The sequence below is a fragment of the Somniosus microcephalus genome, chromosome 7, assembly GCF_052327205.1.
Source record: "Somniosus microcephalus isolate GS21.2 chromosome 7, FLI_Smic_1.0, whole genome shotgun sequence".
Classification (NCBI taxonomy): Eukaryota; Metazoa; Chordata; class Chondrichthyes; order Squaliformes; family Somniosidae; genus Somniosus; species Somniosus microcephalus.
Window position 1 is genome coordinate 166028029 of NC_140993.1, and position 13007 is coordinate 166041035.

Consider the following 13007-nt stretch of genomic DNA (forward strand, 5'->3'; position numbering starts at 1 on the left):
GATGGAGTATCAATCAGGAAATAGTTGAGGCTTGTAATAAGGGAACATCTATAATTATGGGGGATTTTAACTATCATATTAATTGGACAAATCAAATTGGGCAGGGCTGCCTTGAGGATGAGTTCATTGAATGTATTAGGGATGGGTTTCTTGAGCAGTATGTAACTGAACCGACCTTAGATCTGGTCCTGTGTAACGAGACATGATTAATTAAAAATGTCCTAGTAAAGGATCCCCTTGGAATGAGTGACCATAACATGGTTGAATTCCATATTCAATTAGAGGGTGAGAAGGTTGGATCTCAAACAAGCGTGCTAAGCTTGAATAAAGGAGACTATGAAGGTATGAGAGCGGAATTGAGTAGAGTGGATTGGGAAAATAGATTAAAGGGTAAGACGATACATGATCAGTGGTGTACATTTAAGGAGTTATTTTACAACTTCCAAAAAATATATATTCCACTGAGAAGAAAAGGGTGTAAAAGAAAAGACAGCCATCCGTGGCTAAGTAAAGAAATTAAGGATAGTATTCGACTAAAAACAAGGGCATATAAGGTAGCCAAATCTAGTGGGAGGATAGAGGATTGGGAAAACTTTAAAAGACAGCAAAAAATAACAAAAAGATTGATTAAGAAAGGGAAGATAGATTATGAAAGTAAATTAGCAAAAGATATAAAAACAGATAGTAAGAGGTTTATAGTTATATAAAAAGAAAAAGGGTGGCTAAAGTAAATGTTGGTCCCTTAGAGGATGAGACCGGGAAATTAATGGTGGGAAATATGGAGATGGCAAAAACACTGAATGAATATTTTACGTCAGTCTTTACAGTAGAAGATACTAAGAATATCCCAACACTGGACAAAGAGGGGGCTAAAGGGGGGGAGGAGCTAAACACGATCAAAATCACTAAGGAAGTGGTACTCGGTAAAATAATGGGACTCAAGGCGGATAAATCACCTGGACCTGATGGCTTACATCCTAGGGTCTTGAGGGAAGTGGCGGTAGGGATTGTGGATGCATTGGTAATAATTTTCCAAAACTCCCTGGACTCGGCAATGGTCCCGGCAGACTGGAAAACTGCTAATGTAACACCCTTATTTAAAAAGGGCAGTAGACAGAAGGCTGGAAACTATAGACCGGTTAGCCTAACATCTGTGGTAGGTAAAATTTTGGAGTCCATTATTAAGGAGACAGTAACAGGACATTTGGACAATCATAATTTAATAAGACAAAGTCAGCATGGTTTTATGAAGGGGAAGTCATGTTGGACAAATTTGCTGGAGTTCTTTGAGGAAGTAATGTATAGGGTGGATAAAGGGGAACCAGTGGACGTAGTGTATTTAGACTTCCAAAAGGCATTTGACAAGGTGCCACACAAAAGATTATTGCTTAAGATAAAAAATCACGGGATTGGGGGTAATATTCTGGCATGGATAGAGGATTGGCTATCTAACAGAAGGTAGAGAGTTGGGATAAATGGTTCATTCTCAGACTGGCAATCAGTAACTAGTGGTGTTCCGCAGGGGTCAGTGCTGGGTCCCCAACTCTTTACAATCTATATTAACGATTTGGAGGAGGGGACCGAGTGTAACATATCAAAGTTTGCAGATGATACTAAGATGGGGGGGAAAGTAGTGAGTGAGGAGGACATAAAAAACCTTCAAGGGGACATAGACAGGCTAAGTAAGTGGGCAGAGATTTGGCAGATGGAATACAATACTGGAAAGTGTGAGGTTATGCACTTTGGCAGGAAAAATCGTAGAGCAAGTTATTATCTTAATGGCAAGAAACTGGCAAGTGCTGAAGTACAAAGGGATCTGGGGGTCCTGGTGCACGAAACTCAAAAGGTTAGTATGCAGGTGCAGCAAGTGATTAAGAAGGCCAATGGAATGTTGGCTTTCATTGCTAGGGGGATGGAATATAAAAATAGGGAGGTATTGCTTCAATTGTACAAGGTATTGGTGAGACCGCACCTGGAATACTGCATACAGTTTTGGTGTCCATACTTAAGAAAGGACATACTTGCTGTTGAGTCAGTACAAAGAAGGTTCACTCGGTTAATCCTGGGGATGATGGGATGGACATATGAGGAGAGGTTGAGTAGATTGGGACTCTACTCATTGGAGTTCAGAAGAATGAGAGGCGATCTTATTGAAACATATAAGATTGTGAAGGGGTTGGATCGGGTGGATGCAGGGAAGATGTTCCCGATGATGGGTGAAACTAGAACTAGGGGGCATAGTCTTAGAATAAGGGGCTGCTCTTTCAAAACTGAGATGAGGAGGAACTACTTCACTCAGAGGGTGGTAGGTCCATGGAATATGCTGCCCCAAAAAGCTGTAGAAGCTACATCATTACATAAATTTAAAACAGAAATAATCAGTTTCCTAGAAGTAAAGGGAATTAAGGGTTACGGGGAGCGGGCAGTAATTTGGACATGAGTCTAGGTTCGGATCGGTCATGGCCCTGTGGGTAGCGGAGCAGGCCCAGGGGCCGTGTAGCCTGATCCTGCTCCTATTTCGTGTGTCTAATTCTGTTAGATTCAGGAGATGGTTCTGTGATAGTGGATTGGCGGTTAGGATCAGATCAGCCATGATCTTATTGAATGGCGGAGCAGGCTCGAGGGGCCGATTGGCCTACTCCTGCTCCTATTTCTTATGTTCTTATGTTCTTATGAACTTAAGATGGGATTCTCCATAGGAAAAAAGTTCATAGGACTTTGGAATGCATGATACACGTACCGATTTGAATACTTTTGTAGATATAAAATGCATCAAAGTTACATTAGATATTATTCTAAAACTTGTATATATGTGTTAGAAAAGAATGCACATTGGAGGAAGATTTCCTCAGGCCATCATGTGTTTGTGAGATATTAAACACTGTGGGAAGATTCCTCTGTTTGCTATTTCTCGTGAATTCCTAAAGATGTTCTTTAGAACATAAGAAATAGGAGCAGGAGCAGACCATTTGGCCCCTCGAGTCTGCTCCGCCATTTAATGAGATCATGGCTGATCCAATTTTGGCCTCAACTCCACTTTCCTGCCCACTCCCCATAACCCTTGAATCACCTGTTGCTCAAAAATTGTCTGTCTCAGCCTTGAATATATTCAGTGACTCAGCTTCCACAGCTCTCTGGGGTAAAGAAGTCCAAAGATTCACAACCCTCTGAGAGAAGAAATTCCTCCTCATCTCCATCTTAAATGGGTGACCCCTTATTCTGAGACTATGCCCCCTTGTTCTAGATTCCCTGACGAGGGGAAACATCCTCTCAGCAGCTACCCTGTCCAACCCCCTCAGAATCTTATTTGTTTCAATAAGATCACCTCTCATTCTTCTAAACTCCAATGAGTATAGGTCCAACCTGCTCAACCTTTCCTCATAAGACAACCCTTCCATCCCAGGAATCAACCTAGTGAACCTTCTCTGAATTGCCTCCAATGCAAGCATATCCCTCCTTAAATAATGGGACCAAAACTGTACACAGTACTCTAGGTGTGGTCTCACCAGCACCCTATACAGTTATAGCAAGACTTCCCTACTTTTATGCTCTATCCCCCTTGAAATAAAGGTCAACATTCCATTTACCTTCCTAATTATTTGCTGCACCTGCATGTTAACTTTTTGTGTTTCATTTACGAGGACACCCAGAGCCCTCTGTACCAATGCACTGTGTAGTCTTTATCCATTTAAATAATATTTTTCTTTTCTATTATTCCTACCAAAGTGGATAACTTCACATTTTCCCACATTATACTCCATCTGCCAAATTCTTGCCCACTCACTTAACCTGTCTATATCCCTTTGCAGACTCTTTGGGCTCGATTTTGCCAGGCCCGAGGAGGTGAGATTGGAGGCGTGTGAGGTGTTAAAATCGCCAAAAATGGCGGGCGGGCCCCATCCTGCCTCCGAGCAATTTTCCCAATGCGTGTCTTCTGACCCCGTTTCCATCCCACCTCCAAGAGGTGGGATAGGCCCTTAAGGCCCTTAACAACCACTTAATTGACTCTATAATCCCATTTTGAGAGGCCTTTCTGATTTTACCACTTTTTCCACATCCTGCACGTCTCCTTTGGAACACGCCAGTGAATCCTGGTGGCCTCACAAGTGGACTGCTTACTAACAGCTGCAGCTCCACCATTAAAAAGGAGTTTACATCAATTATCATTTGCAGGTGGCAGAACTTTGTTGTCTCAGGTCTGGGGGATCTTTTAGCAGGCATACCCATTGTTGCAGAAGTTTGGAGCCTGACACCCATCTCCAGTGTGACCTCCTGGGAAACCCCTCTCACCACCTTGACTGAGCGCGTCCTCAACTGAGGCATATACCAGAAGCATGGGCACCATTTATTTCCTATCCTCCTGGACATCAGATTCGGACGAAGACCAGCTGTGGCAGCAGCAGAACCATGAACAACAGCACCACCAACAGCAGCAGCAACAACAGGAGCGCCAAGCTACTGCTCACTCACCTGAAGCTGCACAGGCCAGAAGGCACCAGAGTGCGACCACATTGCTGCCCGAGGTGCAAGGGAGGCACTCATGTTGGCCAGATTTGCTTAGCCTGCACAATCAAACACTTTTGCCTCACACCTTCTTATCAGACCATCGACAATGACCAAGAACCTGCGGATTCCTATCACTCTAATCACCATACTGACAATTGTAAGTCGCTCTCAGCCCTCAATGTGGAAGTCCCATTAGTGAAATGACACACGCCACAACTGCAACAGTTTGCCATCGGAATTTTTTATGACAATAAACAACTTATGGCTTTACACCTAAGTGACTACCCTGGTGACTACTTGTGCATTATCATCCTCTTATGTGTGCTCCTACGTGGTGCTTCCCCTGTGTCTTCAGCAGATGTGGAGGCCCTTTGCTCACTTTCTTGCTGCTCCTGTCTCGACACCATTGGCGGGCATCCTCTGGAGGGCTCGGCAACAGTCTGCTGCTCCTGCGGCTGTGCAGGGGTTGAGATGCCGATCTCAGTTGGGTGGGGACTCTGGTGGGGCTCTGATCAAGGGCTCTGCAGTGGCATGGTCGTATGAGCGCTTGGAGAGGAGCCCCCACTTCCTTCTTGTATGCCACCAACATCCCTCTCATGGGTCAGCCCCACTTCAGAGCTAGCAAGTGGCGGGACAGCATCTTGCTGCACTGCAGGGGGGCCATGAGGACCCATTTCTGCACTGGAAGTCCTACTCCACAGGATTTGCATGAAGGTCTGGTTAGTTTGCTCAATAGCTGACCATCGCTCCTCAAGAGATGTCAGTCTATTCTGAACAATTACCATTTTTTCTATACCCTGGCAACTAAGCTCCACCATGGACGTAGCCATCCTCTCCTCTACCGTAGCCAGCCTCTCCTCTATGGTAACCAGCCTTACCATGGAGGTAGCCATCCTTTCCAAGGAGGTTGCCATCCTTTCCATGGTGATGCGTTCATGCGCCAACGCCTCCACAAAGGCTCTGCTCATGTTAGCGATGGACTCATCCATTCGCTCCACACTCGCAGCGACCCTGGAGACAAAACATGCCAGAGGCTCCTGCATCTGTTCCTGGAGTTCCGGCACCGCTCTCCTTCTGGATGGACCCGGAGGCACAGGGTCGACATGCAGCGGAGCCGAGCTGGGAGCGTCCTCTCCACTGTGACAAGGACTCTCCACTGCTGTCCCTGTCTCCACCATCTGCTGATGCTCACTTCTGAGCAGTGATACACCAGGTGACAACTCTACTCTGTGTCCCACCGAGGTGCGAGTGTCTGCGATGGTGCAGGGTGCACTTAATTCTGCTGATGGAGCGCCCTCAGAGGTTGCAGCTTCCTCTGAGGATTCTGGAAGCTCAGGCTCTTCCTCCTGGACAGTGGGGATGGGGGCTCTCGCTGGTCCTGTGGGGGAGTAAAGGAAAGAGTTAGAGATGTGAGGTAAAGGTTGCATGCACATTGAATTGTGCAGATGATGATAATCAATCTGTTAGAGCATCAGAATCATTATCAGTCACTCATGCAATGTCAATGAGAGAGATGCCAAACTATTCTGTCACCAGCTTGCTGTGATGCGCCCGTCTGTCCATCCCCCACTTGGGAATCCTCCTCGATCCTGGCAATTTCCAGGACCGCCTCCTCTGTGGTGGTGAGCTGGGCTGCTGAGGGTGGCCCTCCTCCTGTCCGCGCTCTTTCCCTCTTATTGTGGGCTCTCTTTCCCTGCAATGAGGGACACAGTGGAGTTTGAGTGAGAATGAAGGAGTGAGTGTAGAGAATCCAAAGCATAGATGCTTAGAAGGAGACAAAGGGCCCTCTGTGTGTGTTGTAAGTTGTTGTCATTGCATCACAGTGATAGGGAGTGTGAGGGCTGCATGATTGAATGGTTAAGTGAATGTGACCATAGAGAGAGGGAATGGATAAGGGTGCAGGGATATTAGTGTCAAGTGGGATGTGGAGGAAGAGGTTGGCAAAGCAGAGTGCTGGTGAGGAGAGGCGATGGGGATCAGATTGAGGGTGATACTCACTTTTCCTGTGCAGAGAAGGTCATGAAACCTCTTCCTGCACTGCAGCCAGGTTCTGCGGCACATAGAGATGGCATTGACCTCCCTGGCCACTTGCAGCCACACAGCTTTAGTTTGTTGTGGTGGCTTTTTTCTCCCTGAGGAATGGAAGAGCACCTCCTTATTAGATCTTGCTCCCTGCACCAGAGCTTGGAGGGAGGGCTCTTCAAATTGAGGTGCACATTTTTGCTTGCTGGTGGATATGGTTGGTAAATGAAGTCCTTCATACAATGTCCAAAGCGTTTTCAGTCTCCAGAAGAAGCAAGGCTGCTTGCAGGCCTTAAATCAAGCAGCGCTGATAACATCATCGGAGGTGATTTTCAGGATGGAAAGACTAATTGGGCCAGAGGTTCCCACACGCTGGAAATCAAGTGCCCAATTAGGGGAAAATTGCACTTTGTTCCCACTTCACATCGGAGTCGGGGTCCTGACATGAAAACCACCTGACATGTCCCAGTCCGACCCCAATGGCAAAATCCAGCCCAGAATGTCCTCCTCACAACTTGCTTTCCCACCTATCTTTACGATTAGAATGATTTAACTAGAAATAACAACCAAAAGAAATCTTCTTTCATCACCAAAACCCAGCAACCAGTGGGAACCTATCATTATGTAAAAAATGTTTATAAAAATGGGCAAAGTTATTTTTGCATATAATGAGCATGATTCTTCACTGGAAATTAGGACTGAAAATAAAATATTAAACATGAAAGCTATTTCATCAGAAGGGAATTGTTTATCATGTGTAGTTGGTGGAAAATGTATGGTATTCATCTTAATTTATAGGTTCATAATGTGAAGTGAATTATTTTGTTTTGTGTTAATATAGGTCTGGGATGAAAATCTAGCCAAGTCCGCCGAGTCTTGGGCTGCTATGTGTATATGGGACCATGGACCATCGTATTTACTGAGATTTCTTGGACAAAATCTATCAGTTCGCTCTGGACGGTGAATGCCTGCTTTTTAAATTATTTCTCCTGAAATGCAACTGAATGTTTTTTTACTTTTTATATGCAAGTTCATTTAATTCTTTTCTATATCCTGAGCCATACAGACCAGGAAGATCGCTGGTCCCAGTCCCATTCTGTGCTCCAGTTGCTGATCTCAGCCAAGGAGGTAGTAGGGCTCCACAATTGGCCTCAGTCCCTCGGAGCTAGAGAGGGGGAAAATCAACCAGGACTCTAGTCCTGATCTCTATCCAATGACAGCTACTGGTGTGTACATGCATGCCATGTGATGACAGGATCAGACTCGAATATGATCTTCGCTACGATTAAATAGCTTTCTAACACTCACGGTCGAGCATTTCACATGAAAGATGGCCATTTGGGTTAGATACCAGAAGGTGGCTGGCACACATGGAGCTGTATTCCAGCAAGAAACAGTGCCATTAGAGTAGAAAAAGAAGTAAAAAATTATAGCCCATATATTCCTGTATCAGAACGAGCAGATTGTGGCACTAAGGCAAATTGCCTCCCCCCAAAATTGTTCACATCTTATGTAATGCGGCACCCTGGCATCATATTCTTTTGTATTTTATTTCAAATTCCATCTTCATCTATGTAACCAGTTCACACTAATGTGACAGGTGATTTTTTACAAAGGGAGGGAAAAAATGAAACAGGTACAGGATCTGTTATTGATTTAGGTTTGTATATACTGTTGTGACTGCACCATGCAAACATGTCCAAACAAAAATATAAGGTTGTCAATGTGTAACCTTTATTTTTAATGTAAATTACGTGATCGTTGTTAATTTTAATATATTTAAGGCTCTAGGACATTGGCTAGCAGTCTTAATATGTCTGTTCTATTTGCAGTGGGACAAAAACAAAATCATCCAGAGCTACTTCCAAATTGATGTGCATGTGCACAGGCAGAGCAAATTAATAAACAAAGCCTGGGGGGTAGATGACTTAGAAGAAATTAATGGCCCAGAAATTAGGTTCAGGGGCTTGCCGCGCGTGTAAGCCCCCGATGTGCACTTACCCGGCGCGCCGACAGCTGAAGCCTGGGCCTGCTTGGAATTCCTGTCACTGGCCCGGTTCAGCTGTTGGCGAGCTGTGCTTGCCTGATCCAGCGACGTAGTTAGTTCGATGTGCCGGCTGGGATCAGGTGAGCACTGGGCAGCTAATCAGGGGAGGGGAAACTTCATTTATGAGTTTGATAGTAAGAACTTTCAAACTCATGAAAACTACGGGCGCCCAAAACACTACTTAAACTTTAAATAAAATTTTAAAAAACATCCCACTAATTAAATGAACTATAAATAACTTTAAAAAACTATTTTAAACAATTAATCAAATTTTTGAAAAAAATAATTTTTTAAGAAATCGGGTCTAAAACTACACTTACCTTACTGTAAAGTCCTTAAAAACAATAAAGCTGTGGAAAAAATGTTCTAATTTTAAATAATAGACCACTTACCTTAAAGAATCAAGTTCTTACGTCTCCTTTTTTCATTTCAAAAAGTTGAGGCCTTTACACACGGGCAAACCTGTCAAAAAGAAGGAAGTTCAACGCGTGCACGCAGAGTCCTGCGCGCACGCGTTGGACCTCTGAACCCCTGGGAGGAAATGCCGGTTTCCCGCGCATGCGCTGTGCATGCTGAAATCCGGCACTTCCAACGGGCCCGCGCGTGAGTACCCCGTCCGTACTCACGCGTTGGGACCGGAATTACTGGGCCAATATTTATAATGAATGGCCTGCACTGTCATTTCCTAATTGTCAACTTGACTCAATTGGTCATTCTCTTGCTTGAGTCAGAAGGTTGTAGGATGAAGGCCAACGCATGGATTTGAGCTAACACTCCAGTGTGGGATTGAGGGAGTGCTGCATTATCAACAACAACAACTTGTATTTATATAGGGTATCTCCCATTTTGGGGCGCTAATATCGGCCGGGCGCAAAGTTTAACGCCCGGCGCTAATTCTCGCTTCCGACTGTAAAATTCGCCTCTATCGCCCCAGGAGGTGGTTTGAGTGCCAAATCAGGCGCTGCACACCTCTCTTAAGGCGCAAACGTCTGGGAGCGAGGCGCTACCTCAGAACACTACCGAAGCTCATGTGATGTCAGTTACCGTGGAAACCAGACAAACTGGCACCATCCAGTTCTTAAAGGGGAGGGGCCATCTTGCTGACCAGCCACACCCTACTCACTGCAGCCTTGAATCTCGGCCTGGAGAGACCTCTAAAGCAAATGTGTTGGAAGCACTAATGCATAGGCCCAGTGAAAGAGCTGGGCACTTAGGAAGCTCAAAAGTGGTGCCGAGGGCCAAAACTCCTTAGGACAGCGTTAAATCTCTCCAGACGCCTCTCTCCCTCTCAACCTGCGTGTAACAAATTTTGTTGACAAGAAAAGGCAGGAAGCGCCTGTCTATAAATAGTGCTCCCTCAGCCCCTTCCCGACTTGAAAACTGACATCATGATCTGCAGGTGCAGGAGTTCATGGATGTAGTGTTTAACGCCTCTGCAAAATGACTGGTCAATTTTGTGAGCAGCGCTAAAACCGTCGCACTTAGGTGCTAAGTTCCTAGCGCCCTGTTAGTGCTCCCCACCGGAGGCGCTAACGGGAGGCGCTAGTCAACTGAATTTTTCCCCCATAGTGCCTTTAACATAGTAAAACATCCCAAGATGTTTCACAGGAGTGTTATAAAACAAAATGTGACACTGAGCCACATAAGGAGAAATTAGGGCAGGTGAACAAAGAGGAAGGTTTTAAGGAGCATCTTAAAGAAGGAAAGAAAGGTGGAGAAGTGGTGAGGTTCAGTGAGGGAATTCCAGAGCTTAGGGCCTTGGCAGCTGGAGGCACAGCCACCAATGGTTGAAGGATGTGCAAGAGGCCAGATATCTCTGAGGATTGTGGGGCTGGAGTAGATTACAGAGATAGGGAGGGGTAAGGCCAAGGAGGAATTTGAAAACAAGGATGAGAATTTTAAAATCAAGGCGTTGCTTAACCGAGAGCCATTGTAGGTGAGAGAGCACTGGGGGTGATGGGTACACGGGACTTGGTACGAGTTAGAACACGGGCAGCCGAGATTTGGATGAGCTCAAGTTTACGTAGGGTAGAACATGGGAGGCCAGACAGAAATGCGTTGGAATAGTCAAGTCTAGAGGTAACAAAGGCATGGATGAGGGTTTCAGCAGCAGATGAGTTGAGTCAGGGGCGGAGTCGGGCGATGTTACTGAGGTGGAAATAGACAGTCTTAGTTATGGCATGATATGTGCTAATAAGTGCATTTCAGGGTCAAATATGGCACCAAGGTTGCGAACAGTCTGGTTCAGCCTCAGATAGATGCTAGGGAGAGGGATGGAGTCGGTAGCTAGGGAACCTAGTTTGTGGCGGGGACCGAAGATGATGGATTCGGTCTTCCCAAAATTTAGTTGGAAGAAATTTCTGCTCATCCAGTACTGGATGTCGGATAAGCAGTCTGACAATTTAACGACAGTGGATGGGTCGAGAGAAGTGGTGCTGAGGTAGAGCTGGGTGTCATCAGCGTACATGTGGAAACTGACGCTGTGTTTTCGGATGATGTTACCGAGGGGCAGCATGTAGATGAGAAACAGGAAGGGGCCAAGGATGGATCCTTGGGGGACACCAGAGGTAACGATGCAGGAGCGGGAAGAGAGGCCATTACAGGTGATTCTCTGGTCATGATTAGATAAGAATGGAACCAGGCGTCCCACCCAGCTGTACGACAGTAGAAAGCTGTTGGAGGAGGATGGAGTGGGCAACTGTGTCAAAGGCTGCAGACAAGTCAAGAAGGATGAAGAGGGTCACAGTCACAAACGATGTAATTTGTGACTTTGCTAAGAGCCGTTTCATTATTGTGGGGGGGGGGGGCGGAAACCTGATTGGAGGGATTCAAACATGGAGTTCTGGGAAAGATCAGAGATTTAGTTGAAATGTTAAACCAGAGCTCTGTCTGTTCTAGTAGTTTAGGTGGATGTTAAAGATCCCAGGAGACTATTTGAAGAATAACAGAGTTACATTGGATTCCTGGTCAATATTCCTCTTTCAACCAACACCGCAAAACAGATTTAACTATTCATTCATCGCCGTGCTTGCTGTGGAATTTTGTTGTACATAGCAACAGGCACTGGACTTCAAAGTGATTTATTTTATGTGATGTGCTTTGAAATGTTTCTGAGAGACGTGATAAGATGCTATATAAATGGAAGTGTTTCTTTAATTATGACTTTGTTGCCTTTTAAACAGATATCTAACAGTTTGATAATGTTTATTATTCTGTGTAGTTATCGAAATATTCTACAACTAGTGAAACCTTGGTATGATGAAGTGAAGAACTATGGTTTTCCATATCCTCGTGACTGTAACCCCAGGTGTCCCCTGAAATGTTATGGACCAGTGTGCACACACTACACCCAGGTGCAAACCTTTATAATATTTCTTCTGGCTAATTTTTTAAGAAAAGGTTTTATGAAGTGATATTGTGTAATAACTGAAAACAATGCTTGTTATGCTTCAGATGGTTTGGGCAACATCCAACCGAATAGGCTGTGCAATCCATACCTGTCACAATATGCAAGTCTGGGGGTCAACATGGCGACGTGCTATTTACCTCGTATGCAACTATGCTCCAAAGTAGGTGCACAGATTCATTTCTACTAATTGCATTTTTTTTTATCCAGCCTCTAAATGAAAGTTGTAGGTAGTCACATTTTGATTCTTTATATGATGGTAGCTAACAAACTTCATTCTGCCGTAAGTTTTAACCTTCACTGCATGGAGGGTAATCTGGTGGAGAAATCAACGGAATGAAAGCTGGACAGGTTCTATAACGGGCGAGCAGCCCACTCTGCCAGATTACTGCATACGTGGTGAAGGCAAAAAATTACTCCTTTGTAATTGCACTTCATATCCTGATGTTAATTTGTTTGTTTGAATAATTTCTGCTGGGTCAGATGTTGCTACTACTGTATAGCATAATTGGTGTGAAGGCTAAGGTACAAAATGTTAGCATTCAGTCAACTTAGGATACTCTTTAGCAAGGTACCGGATATTTTAATTAAAAAACTAACAATCCGACATTTAGTGCTACACTTTGCTTTGTTCATAGTTGAGCCAGCCCATTTTACATCAGCACTTAACTCTCGATCACCAGTCGCAGAGACCTTGATGTAGATAGCTGCCTCTCCTCTCATTTGGACAGAATGATTTGTCGAGCAGAGGTTCCTAAATAAAGGGCACACAAAAACACTCTACATTTCATGTACTTAAGTCAATAAAGCATCATGAACAATATCAAAATCTATTTGACAATTATCTATAACTTGGCAATTGTATTAAACAATTAGTAGAATTAAATACATAAGCAAAATAATGCAGATGCAGGAAATCTGAAATAAAAAACAGAAAATGCTAGAAATACTCCGCAGGTCAGGCAGCATCTATGGCAGCATCAGATCGATGACCTTCTGTCAGAACTGAACAAAGTTAGAGATATA

At 44.6% G+C, this 13007-nt stretch overlaps 1 protein-coding gene across 1 annotated transcript in view; it reads left to right on the plus strand.

The window, feature by feature from the left end:
• Positions 1–13007, plus strand: part of LOC147114992 (peptidase inhibitor 15-like) — an 81651-nt gene that overhangs the window by 48964 nt on the left and 19680 nt on the right. Inside the window, exons 2-4 of the mRNA XM_085993186.1 lie at positions 7370–7488; positions 11796–11928; positions 12029–12144. Of these exons, the coding sequence (XP_085849312.1) occupies positions 7370–7488; positions 11796–11928; positions 12029–12144 (368 nt within the window). The remainder of the gene's footprint in view (positions 1–7369; positions 7489–11795; positions 11929–12028; positions 12145–13007) is intronic.